The sequence below is a fragment of the Macaca mulatta genome, chromosome 7 (assembly GCF_049350105.2).
Source record: "Macaca mulatta isolate MMU2019108-1 chromosome 7, T2T-MMU8v2.0, whole genome shotgun sequence".
NCBI lineage: Eukaryota > Metazoa > Chordata > Mammalia > Primates > Cercopithecidae > Macaca > Macaca mulatta.
This window is the reverse complement of record NC_133412.1, coordinates 43099256-43112036: the sequence shown is the minus strand read 5'-3', so window position 1 is coordinate 43112036 and position 12781 is coordinate 43099256. Positions and strand designations below refer to the sequence as shown.

At 37.4% G+C, this 12781-nt stretch overlaps 1 protein-coding gene across 18 annotated transcripts in view; it reads left to right on the top strand.

The window, feature by feature from the left end:
- Positions 1–12319, top strand: part of DENND4A (DENN domain containing 4A) — a 130339-nt gene extending 118020 nt beyond the window's left edge. For all 18 annotated transcript variants that reach the window (XM_077939605.1, XM_077939601.1, XM_077939595.1 and 15 more), the window contains 9 exons: positions 1113–1207; positions 3149–3324; positions 3413–3559; positions 5227–5425; positions 5645–5899; positions 7899–8016; positions 8624–8786; positions 8952–9016; positions 11667–12319. In XM_077939605.1, coding sequence (XP_077795731.1) covers positions 1113–1207; positions 3149–3324; positions 3413–3559; positions 5227–5425; positions 5645–5899; positions 7899–8016; positions 8624–8786; positions 8952–9016; positions 11667–11803 — 1355 coding nt within the window. In that variant the 3' untranslated portion in view covers positions 11804–12319. The remainder of the gene's footprint in view (positions 1–1112; positions 1208–3148; positions 3325–3412; positions 3560–5226; positions 5426–5644; positions 5900–7898; positions 8017–8623; positions 8787–8951; positions 9017–11666) is intronic.
- The last annotated feature ends 462 nt before the right edge of the window (positions 12320–12781 follow it).

Here is a 12781-nt window from a genome sequence, read left to right as displayed (position 1 = left end):
CCCAGCTACTTGGGAGGCTGAGGCAGGAGAATCGCTTGAACCCAGGAGGCGGAGGTTGCAGTGAGCCAAGATCACGCCACTGCAGTCCAGCCTGGTAACAGTGAGATTCTGTCTCAGAAAAAAAAAAAAAAAAAAAAAAAAAAAAATTCATAAAATGTAGAAATGACAGAGAAAAAATTGTGTTGAGAGGATATAACATAGATTACCTCCAGTTTTACTGACAAGATACAATCACTGTCGACAACTGATTTGACCACAAAACTTCCCTTACTTTTTCATTGTTATTGTTTTAATATTTACTAATATCCTATTGTTCTTAAGAATACAATTGGGAATTATTCTCTAGTATTTAAGAGCAAAGAGCAAGATTCACCTTTTTTTTTTTTTTTTTTTTTTTTGGAGTCAGGATCTCATTCTGCTGCTCACACTCTCGTCGTAACCTCAAATTTCTGGACTCAAGCAATCTTCCTACCTCAATCTCCCAAGTAGCTGTGAATATAAGCACACACCACCACCTCCAGTTAGTTCTTTATTTTTATTTTTTGTAGGGACAAGGTCTCACTATGTTGCCAAGGCTGGTCTCAAATTCCTGGCCTGAAGCAATCCTCCCACTTTAGCCTCCCAGTGCACTGGAATTACACAGGCATGAGCCACCATGTTCAGCTATTCTAGTTCTTAAAAGACCCTTACAAGGAGAGAATTGCCACTAAGTCTTTTCATGATTTGAAATAAAAATGAGCTATTTTATACTTTTTAGACCTTGGAACTAAATACTTTCCTGTATGTTAAACATGAAAAAATAGAAACAGCACAATAGTAATTACTAATGACTAGAATGCTTTGTATTCTGTACACGGAGTGCTTAATAAGTCAGTGATGAGTGAACACACCTCAGATGTGGGGATGAGCAGAATTAGAGCACATTTCCTTAGGTTTGTGCTCAAAAGTTCATGCCTTGAAAAAATCTTGTTCATTTTTTGTTTTTCCTAATTACTTTTAATATTTTGACTAGAATAGGTTAACGTTTTATCCGAGAACTTATGGAAATGAAAGATTCTTACATCTTTTCTCATTAATTTTAATGGTTTCTGTTCTTTTTCACTAATGAACAGGATCCCTGTCGAAGTTTGCCTTACCTGGGAAATCAGAAGTGACATCTTCCTTCACCGCGAGTAATACAAATATCTTCCAGAACTATGCAATGGAGGTACACTTTTGTGCAAAAGAGAATCTTCATATACTGCTTTATAAAGTTCACATTTCTTAAGTATTGGTGATCCCAGGTAGAGTAATAGAAGCTAAATACATAGGCTGGGTGCAGTGGCTCACACCTGTAATCCCAGCACTTTGGGAGGCCAACATGGGTGCATCACCTGGGGTCAGGAGTTCAACGCCAGCCTGGACAATATGGTGAAACCACGTCTCTACTAAAAATACAAAAATTACCCAGGCATGGTGGTGCGTGCCTGTAATTCCAGCTACTCAGGAGGCTGAGGCAGGAGAATTACTTAAACCTGGGAGGCAGAGATTGCAGTGAGCTGAGATCGTGTCACTGCGCCCCAGCCTGGGCGACAGAGCAAGACTCCCATCTCAAAAAAAAAGAAAAAATAATAAGTTAAATATGTAGCACCTGAAATTTCAGAATGTGAACTGCATCTGAGTAAAGTAAAAATTTGGCTTTTGGATATCCAGTATTTCAGATTATTGAAGTCATACTAATTTATTTCTATTAGGACAGATCTATGCTTACTTTAAATTTTATCAACCTACAGATGCATTTTAATTTTCAGTGTTAGTATTTGGATTTTTTTCATGAATGTTCTCTTTGAGTGTTTATTTCACATAATAACACAATCAGTTTTGCTATGCAAGCATACTTTTTTGGTGAATATACAGGGAGTAGTTTTGGCATTATGTTGTCAACTTCTTCCACCAGGTTTTTCATTCTTTGTGTCAAGTTTGATGTAGATCTCTGCTGGGTATGTGTTTATATCCCACATTCTTACAATGAAAAAGTTAAACTTTTTCACTTTAAAACTTCCCTATTTTTTCTGTAAAAATTGCTTCCAAATACATTTGCGAGTATGGTTGCTATTTTATGTTAATTTGCATAAATCTGGAAAATAAATTTGCATACAGCCAAAACATAGATGATGAACACTAACTTTACAAAGCTTCTGGAGGCTTTGAAAATTTCTATATTTTATTAACATAATGACAGCATTTATAGTCATCTATAGCAATGCTTATTAAACTGTCTTTGTAAAAGACCAGGGTTGTTTTCATTTTGTTTAATTTCTAATCTGTCATAGCTAATGTTCTTAGAAAATACATTGATTACACACTTAGATGTTACTGCAATATCACAGTACTTTAAAAAGTTTATAGGCCAGGCGCGGTGGCTCAAGCCTATAATCCCAGCACTTTGGGAGGCCGAGACGGGCGGATCACGAGGTCAGGAGATCGAGACCATCCTGGCTAACACGGTGAAACCCCGTCTCTACTTAAAAAAAAAGATACAAAAAACTAGCCGGGCGAGGTGGCGGGCGCCTGTAGTCCCAACTACTCGGGAGGCTGAGGCAGGAGAATGGCGTAAACCCGGGAGGCGGAGCTTGCAGTGAGCTGAGATCTGGTCATTGCACTCCAGTCTGGGCGACAGAGTGAGACTCCGTCTCAAAAAAAAAAAAAAAAAAAAAAAAAAAGTTTATAAATCCTCCTCTCAATTTCTTATTTATCTCATCACAATCCGGTAAGTGTTTGTAGACCAGCACTGGTCTAGCAACCATGCTTTGAGTAACACTGATTTGTAATATGTAATTACAAATGCCTGTTTGGGGTATTAACAAATTAGTGATTGAGTTTACTTTTCCATTAATAAAACCACAGCAAATTTTACTCTGATTTGTAATGAAAAAAATCCTCACTTAAAAGCAAAAAAAGCCTCCCTTTCAGGCAAAAATTCTAGGATAGATTTAGCAGAAATAAAGACGATTATAGTATATAATACCCTGATGTAATCGAGTGTTTGTGTATAGCATCTGAATCCTTCTGAGTTTTGATTTTCCAATGGATTTATGACTTGAAATGGTTTTTAATTCATAATCTGAATTAACCAGCTTTCTTTATAAAGTGCTGTCTTCTCCCATAGGTTCTCATCTCAAGTTGCTCTCGGTGTAGAACTTGTGATTGTCTTGTCCATGATGAGGAAATCATGGCTGGCTGGACAGCAGATGATTCAAATCTCAATACTACATGCCCATTCTGTGGCAATATCTTCTTACCCTTTCTGAATATAGAAATAAGAGATTTAAGACGACCTGGAAGGTAATGATATTTTTTTTCCTTCATGTTTAAGGATCATGTTCCCTATAATATCTCTTTTCTCAAAAAGTTCCTTTGATTCACATTACAGATACTTTCTAAAGTCAAGCCCATCAACAGAAAATATCCACTTTCCATCCTCCATTTCAAGTCAGATGAGGCAGTCTTGCATTTCAACATCAGCCTCTGGTCTTGACACATCTGCTGTCTCTGTTCAAGGGAATTTTGATCTAAATAGGTAATTATGATTATGTGGAACTATATTTTGACAACATATATTTACACATATTTTAGAAGTATGACAGAAAAATTAGTTGACCATTTCCAGGTTTAAATTTCTATGAATAATAGATTCCTAATCTTAAATTCTTACTCTTAAAACAGTGTTAAAATTCTCTAATCACATAAATGTTTAAATATGTAGTTATATATTATGCTTTATTAATCTCCAGAGTTTAAGCTGTATGTATATATGATAATGTTTACTAGTATTTTAAAGTAAAAAAAATACATAGAACACTTGAAGTTTATAATGACCATCATTTTCTTGTCTCTGTCTCTTTAGGAATTAAGTCAATACTACTACTTTTTAATATTTTCTACCTAGGAATATTTAATAATCTAGAACACATTTGGAGCTGATATAGGAGCTGTGAAATTGAACTAAAATTTATATAGTAAGCCTAATATAAGTAAATCTACACTTAAAACTGATGCAGAAATCAATTCCATTTTGCATAAGTGCCAAATAAGCCATATATAGCCGGACAGATAAAGCCATATTGGTAGCTGCATGTGCCAAAAAATGCCTGTATAGTACTGGCAGGCTAATGTGACCTGTTTGATCTTGATTACTTAAGCAGTAAAACCAAAAATCTGTTTGTGCACCTTCTTTCATCATAGATCTATTGTAGCTCTTATCTTTTTCTTCTTCTGGTTTGTGACTCCTGAAGGAATATGTGCCTATTTTCTCTGCTTTCTATCCCCATGGTCTAGTATGCTTTCTGCTGTATAGAAGTCTACTAAAGGCTTTGAATAAATAAATGAATCTTAAATACTTAAAGTTGACTTGATAAAAAAGGAAATTTATCATGACTATACTACTTAAAAATATATCCTATTTCCCAGCTGAAGCCTGAATAGCATTTCCTTTCATTCATGTTGCCATGTCTAGCTCTGATTCTTTTTTTTTTTTTTTTTTTTTTTTTTTTTTTTTTTGAGACAGAGTCTCACCCTGTTACCCAGACTGGAGTACAGTGGTGCAATCTTGGCTCACTGCAACCTCTGCCTCCCAGGTTTAAATAATGTTTCTGCCTTGGCCTCCCAAGTAGCTGGGATTACAGGCACCCGCCATCACACCTGGCTAATTTTTCTATTTTTAGTAGAGACAGCGTTTCACCATGTTGGCCAAGCCGCTCTCGAACTCCTGAGCTCAGGCAATCCACCCACCTCAGCCTCCCAAAGTGCTGGCATTACAGGCGTGAGCCACCTCATCCGACTGTCTAGCTCTGATTCTAAACAGAAGAACAGGGCCGGGTGTGGTAGCCCACCCTTGTAATCCCAGCACTTTGGGAGGCTGAGGTGGGCAGATGGCTTGAGCCCAGGAGTTCAAGACCAGCTTGGACAACATGGTGAAACCCCATCTCTACTAAAAATACAAAAATTAGCCAGGCATGGTGGCATGCGCTTATAGTCCCAGCCACTCGGGAGGCTGAGGTGGGAGGATCACTTGAGCCCAGGAGACAGAGGTTGCAGTTAGCCAAGATCACACCACTGCAGTCCAGCCTGGGTGACAGAGCAAGACCCTGTCTAAAAAAAGAGAGAGAGAGAGAGAACATGATCCTTGTCGACGAAGTAAAGTAAATCTAGACACTGATATGCTTTTTTCTTTTTTCAATGCCCAAGCAAATCTAAACTGCAGGAAAATTTTTGTGCCCGAAGTATTCAGATCCCTGCTAATAGATCAAAAACAGCTATGTCAAAATGTCCGATATTTCCAATGGCCAGGAGTATTAGTACTTCTGGCCCCTTGGATAAGGAAGATACTGGAAGACAGAAGCTCATTTCTACAGGCAGCCTGCCAGCTACTTTACAAGGAGCTACAGTATGTATTTTGTTGTATTTTTATTTGGAAATTGATCACTTACATATGATTTTGTTCCCCTTGTCCTAAGTAGTCTTATTAGCTTTATTATTGCCAAGAAGAGTCTCTTATCCAATGATACAATTATATTACTTTTCTACTCATATGGGAATCATTGAATTTTTTAATGGCTTAGTATTATTTTGCATTTGCCATTTATGGTTTTTATTTATTCAACAGGATTCTTTAGGTTTAGAATGGCAGCTTCCAAGTCCCGATCCTGTCACTGTTCCATATCTTAGTCCTTTAGTGGTATGGAAGGAACTTGAAAGCTTATTGGAAAATGAAGGTGATCATGCAATAACGGTGGCAGACTTTGTGGACCATCATCCAATTGTTTTTTGGAACCTCGTATGGTATTTCAGACGTCTTGACTTGCCGAGTAACTTACCTGGATTGATTCTTTCTTCTGAGCACTGTAACAAGTATTCAAAGGTATGAGACTAAAAATTAAAAGGCAATGAATGCTTCTGTCACCACTGTAATGTTTGCATATTCCTAATGATTAAAAAGTAAGGTTTGTTTTTATGCTGAATTTCTTTTATTTTATTTTTTGAGACGGAGTCTCTTTTTCACCAGGCTGGAGGGCAGTGGCACTATCTCGGCTCACTGCAACCTCCAGCTCCAGGATTCAAGCAATTCTTCTGCCTCAGCCTCCCAAGTAGCTGGGATTTACAGGCACACGCCACCATGCCCAGCTAATTTTTGTATTTTTAGTAGAGACGGGGTTTCACCATGTTGGCCAGGATGGTCTCAATCTCTTGACCTCATGATCCACCTACCTCGGCTTCCCAAAGTGTTGGGATTACAGCCGTGAGCCACCACGCCCAGCCTATGCTAAACATTTTTAATAGCCATCTGGATCATTAGATAAATAGAATTGTTTTAGTTGCATTTACAAATAATATTTTCTTCTTACAGGCTGGCAATAAGAGTTTTTTGTTTTTGTTTTTGTTTTTGTTTGCCTTCTAAAATTTACATTAAACGTACTTGAATTTTTGCTATTGCTTCAAGAATAAACTGGAACTGACTCTTAGAAGGCAGATTTGTGAGTTAAGCCCATTTGCATCTTGTATTTCCTTCAAAACAGGCTTTTTTTTTTTTTTTTTTTTGACACAAGGTGTCGCCCCGTCACCCAGACTGGAGTGCAGTGGTGTGGTCATGGCCCACTGTGACCTCTAACCCCTGGGCTCAAGTGACCCTTGTTTGTCAGCCTCCCAAAGTGCTGGGGTTATAGGCAGGAGCCACTGTGTCCAGCCCAAGCCTAACACTTTTTTAGGAGGATATCTGTACAGCAGTCACTCCTTATTCACAGTTTTCCTTTCTGAGGTTTCAGTTACCCATGGTAACTGTGGTCTCAAAATATTAAATGGAAACTTTCAGAAAGAAACACTTCATAAGTTTTAAATTGCATGCTGTTCTGAGTAGCATGATGAAATCTGGTGCTGTCCCATCTGGGATGTGAATCATCCCTTTGTTCAGTGTATCCACGCTGTGTATGCCACCTGCCTGTTAATCATTGAGTAGCCATCTCTGTTAGCAGATCGACTGTGATGGTATCACAGCGCTTGTGTTCATGTAACTCCTATTTTACTTAATGGCCCCAAAGCACAAAGCAGTGATGCTGGCATATTGTTTTAATTGTTCTATTTTATTATTATTTATTGTTTATTTCTTATTGTGCCTCATTTATAAATTAAATGTAAGTATAAATATCATAAGTATGTATGTATAGGGAAATACAGTATATATAGGGTTCAGTACTATCTGCAGTTATAGGTATCCATTGGGGGTCTTGGAATATAGCCCCTGAGGATAAAGGGGGACTGTTGAAATTCATATTGCAATCACGTGCTACCACTCTTGTCATTCCTTTACCCTGATGTTTTTGTTTAACATTTAGGCAATTTGTTTGTTATATGTTCATTTGTATTTTTGGTATGTTGTTTTATAAAAGTGCCTTTACTTTTTCATATACTGCCACTGCCACTAAATGGTCAGGAACCTTGCCTTCTCTCTTCTTGTGCTGCATGCCTATGATTGTGCATGTGCTTTGGATTTTCACTACCTCATAATGAGTGACAAAGATGTGAACTCAGTGTTATCTGGGCCAGGGTTTTGGATGATATAGAATGAGATTCCTGGATTTATCTTTCTGTGACTTTCAATCGTGAGCAAGAGGAGCAAGATGAGTTCTTCTTGGTACCTTTCTCACTGATCTCAAGTACTTTGTTATATCTGATCTTTAGAGATCATTAGCTTTTCCACACAGCCCATCTTCCTGTAGTAGATATGAAATGTATGTAAATCAGTCTTTTTCTGTTCTGTTTTCTCTCTCGCACACATACATTGTAAAAAATATAAGAATTTTATAAAATACTTATAAAAAATTATCATGGAAGGATCATTAATGAGTGTTTATTGTATAACACAGATTCCCCGCCACTGTATGTCTGAAGATAGCAAATATGTTTTAATACAAATGTTGTGGGACAATATGAAGTTACATCAGGATCCAGGACAGCCCTTGTACATTCTCTGGAATGCACACAGTAAGTGCCATCATAGAATGCTGAGTTTGTTCATATGAGAGTAATCTCTACTTGCTTTAAATAGCCTAAACCAATGTATAACTGACTTTTATATTACTGTACTACTTTTTGTCTTACAGGTCAAAATCGTACTCTTTTGTTTGAGAGTGAGTGTTTGATTTTTTTAGTGCTACCTTCTATGGAGGTCTAAGGGTTTTTTCTTTGGTTTGGTTTGGTTTTTTGAGGGGTGCTGTGTATGTGCTGGAGGGGTTGGTTGTGTTTTGCAGAATTCAGCTTTCAGCACATTGCTCATCCCAATTTCTTCTTTTTACTTATGTTTTGTTTGTTTCCATCCCAGGCTGCTAATTTAGAATTTGCATCAGAGGCTGTATTAAGGGAAACAGTATTTTTAGTTATTGTCTATTTAAGACCACAGAAAGCTTTAGACCTTTTTTTTTGTCATTATTTGTCTTATTTTTTGCTTTCTTCATTCTTGGATTCCTATTTATCTATTGCCCTTAATTTATTTTTAGTGCTTTGTAACTTAATATCTGTCAGTTGCTGCTTAATTTCTTTCTCCTTTCTACACAGAACATTTTCCTTCATCTGTTGTTTTGTTCTTTTACAGCCCAAAAATATCCAATGGTCCATTTATTGCAAAAAAGTGATAACTCATTTAACCAGGAACTGTTGAAAAGTATGGTAAAAAGCATTAAAATGAATGATGTCTATGGACCAATGAGTCAGATTTTAGAGACACTGAATAAGTGTCCACATTTTAAAAGACAGAGGTAAGTCCTTCTCTTAGACAAATATATTGTTCTCCTAGGCAGATTCGTATTGTTTGCTTAGTAATTTGTTAGAATATCTCATGCTTACAATAGCATTAAAATTTTCATAGGGAACATATGGACTATATGGATACTAATATTTTCTCCATGACTTTTTCTCCCTAGGAGTTTATACAGAGAAATACTGTTTCTCTCACTTGTGGCACTAGGAAGAGAAAACATTGATATAGGTAATTTAGCTTTATATATAATATGTAGTATTTATATATCATGGAATAGTTTTCAGAGTATTTTTATATTAGTAGTTGTACTTTATTAGTAATATTAAATCTGTAATTATATTAAGGTAGATTAGTTGTTGCTAAGGACCAAGAGGTGGGGTGAATGGGGAGTGACTGCTAACTGGTATAAGGTTTCTTTTTGGTGAGATGAAAATGTTCTGGAATTAGGCAATGGTGATAGTTGTACAATCTTGTGAATATACCAAAAAAACATTAAATTGTACACTTTAAGTTAGTGAATTGTATGGTATATGGGTTATATTTCAATTTTTAAAAGTTAATCTGGGCCGGGCGCGGTGGCTCACGCCTGTAATCCCAGCACTTTGGGAGGCCGAGACGGGCGGATCACGAGGTCAGGAGATCGAGACCATCCTGACTAACACGGTGAAACCCCGTCTCTACTAAAAATACAAAAATTAGCCGGGCGCGGTGGCGGGCGCCTGTAGTCCCAGCTACTCGGGAGGCTGAGGCAGGAGAATGGCGGGAACCCGGGAAGGCGGAGCTTGCAGTGAGTGGAGATCGCGCCACTGCACTCCAGTCTGGGCGACAGAGCGAGACTCCGTCTCAAAAAAAAAAAAAAAAAAAGTTAATCTGACAAGAAAAGGACTAGTCAGGAAAAATTATTTAACTGAAAGGGGCCGGGTGCGGTGGCTCATGCCTGTAATCCCAGCACTTTGAGAGGCCAAGGTGGGTGGATTGCTTGAGCCCAGGAATTTGAGACCAGCCTGGGCAATATGGTGAAACCCCATCTCTACAAAAAAAAGAAAAAAAGTTAGCCAGATGTGGTGGCACATGTCTGTAGTCCCAGCTACTTGGGAGGGTGAGGTGAGAGTATCATTTGAGCCTGGGCAGTCGAGGCTGCATAAGCCATGATGGTGCCGCTGCATGCCAGCTTGGGCTGTAGAGCAAGACCTTGTCTCATAAAAAAAGAAAAAATCAACAGAAGGTGATTCTTTTCTAGAAGCTACTGTAATTACATCAGGGTAATGCTACCAGGGGAAGAGCTAGAAAAATCAATAGTACAGAATAGGGAGTCAGAAATAAACATAAATGTCTACGGCAATATATCAGCCAGGTGCAGTGTCTCACGCCTGTAATCCCAACACTGCGGGAGGCCAAGGCGGGCAGATCATTCGAGGTCAGGAGTTTGAGGCAAGCCTGGCCAACACGGTGAAACCCCATCTCTACTAAAAATACAAAATTAGCCAGGTGTGGTGGTGTGTGCCTGTAGCCCCTCCAGCTCTACTCAGGAGCCTGAGGCAGGAGAATCACTTGAACCCAGGAGGCGGAGGCAGCAGTGAGCTGAGATCATGCCACTGCACTCCAGCCTGTGCAACAAGAGCGAAACTCCGTCTAACAAAAAATATATATAATATATAATATATAATATATATAAATATATAAATATATATTTTATATTTATACATATAAATCAGTTAGGAAAGGTAGACTATTAAATGGCATTGGGACAGTCATTCTAGCCACTTGAGAAAGATGCCAGAACTTACCAAAATCATGAATAGTGTTACTTGAGGTAGGCCTTTTAACTATAGTGAAACAGAGAAGATACCAAAAAGGATTACTCAGATCCTTGTTACCATCCCTTTATTCCCTACCTAATACAAGCCCAGATTGTAGTCAGATATTACTCTAGCCCTCTGCCAAAGGTGGGATTTCCTTGAATGTGTAAAAAATTCTGGACCTCCAAGCTAGAGAAGCTCACTTGCTTATGCACTTGACTCAACTCAAACAAGCCTTCATGGGTACCACTGTGGTACTGTTTCAGAGAGGAAAGATGTTTTTATGGCCGTCACCTCCCCAAAGCAGAAAAATAGGATCTTAGTGACATTGTTATAATTCATACCCCATTTGGCTCTCTGAGGGGCAAATTTTCCTCCAGTATGTGTTTAAAATAAGCAATAAGTTAGCATGATTTCTAGGCTGAGAGAAACTTTTAGCAGAAGCGTGTAAACCTCTGTTGTCCCTTTTTGTCACATGTGGACTATCTTCTGGGGAAAAGGCACACAGACCTTGGTATAATGTCCTTAAAAATAAAAGTCACAGTCTGTTAGCTCCATCTGTTGCCATGTGGAAAAGGGAAAAGAAAAATCCTTACATGGTGATTTCAGATCTTTGGATTATTTTCCCAGAGGTATCCCATAATATAGGAAGTTAGGACACACAAACCAAAAAACATTTCCGTTGAAGCAAAATTTAAATTTAAAAAATGAAACCACAAAAGGATTAGTGTAAAGAAAATATGGGCAAAAAAACTTTTTGTTAATCCTGGTGGGAAAAGGCTATTATATATTTTTACTGTTTTTATTGAGTATGCAAAACAAAGTACCAAAAATGTGCATATGGTATTTGGTGGTTTTTAACATCTGTACCTGGTAAAATTAAAAATTGGCATCTTCAAACCTTTTAAGTTTCTCACTGGTCTGTGCAATCCAGCTGTGGTCCTTTGGATAGCAGAAATGTCCTAGCAATTCCTTCTTGGCCTCTACTGTTGTGTTTCTGTAGTATTACAGAAACTTGATAGTTTTCAACATCAGACCTAAATTTCTTTATCCTTTTATTTCTTTATCAATTTTTGCAGATGCTTTTGATAAAGAGTACAAGATGGCATATGATCGTCTCACACCTAGTCAAGTCAAGAGTACACACAACTGTGATAGACCGCCAAGTACGGGGGTGATGGAATGTCGAAAAACCTTTGGAGAACCTTATCTTTAAGATGTATTTGTATGTGTATTCAATGTATATTGTATAGTCAGTGTATAAAATAACACTTTTAGACTCTAAATATTTTTTCTTCAATTTTTGAAAATACAATTTGTAAATGGTTCAAAAGACTCAGACAGCTTATGTACAGAATGTTTGAAGAAGAGAATAGTGACAAGTGGGGAGAAAGCCACTTGGTTTCTCGTTTCTTTTTTTCTTCTTCTTTAACTCCCCTGTAATAGGAAATAAAGTATTTTTGTGATGAGGAAATCCCTGAACAAAATTAGTTGCCATAAAATATGACAACCGTTTTATGGTTTCTCTTGGAAGAGACAGATTGAAAAATCATGAATAGAATCTAAACAGAAATGTCAGATGAAAGTATTTCCTGTTTTCATAGACTATTCAAATGTTTTGACCATGAAATTGTATTATACATATTTTAAATTGTTTATAGTAAGTTGATATTTTTTTAATTTTAAAATTTAATATAGCAAACTTAAAATGAATTTAAACTTAAGCAAGCAAGCGTGTATTTTCCTTGTCTGCTGCTATTTGAAGTAATTAGTACAGCTGCAGATCTCTCTGTGTATATCTATCTATATTTTTTTTTTATTACTTGGGAGAATGAATTTTAAAATGTCAGTGCTAGTGTCAGTGTTGTCCTAGGATTGCATGTTAGTACCCCTAAGCCTGAGTGTGGGGAGTGAGTCATGCAAGGGTAGCGTGCACTGCTCAGACTGACTCATGGAGCCTTGTGCAAGGAGAGCCAGAGAGGTTCACTATACCACGACTCCAAAATTGTCTCTATTGCTAATAGATGCATATAGTATACAGGGAAAATAGCTTATAAATTCAAATATCAATTTAAATTTTAATATTCTACATGAAAAATTATGTTGGGAAAATGCAGACAAGTGATTATATTCTAAATTTTACCCTTATTTTAATGTCTAAAATACTGGGTATGATGCAAATTATACTAAAGAA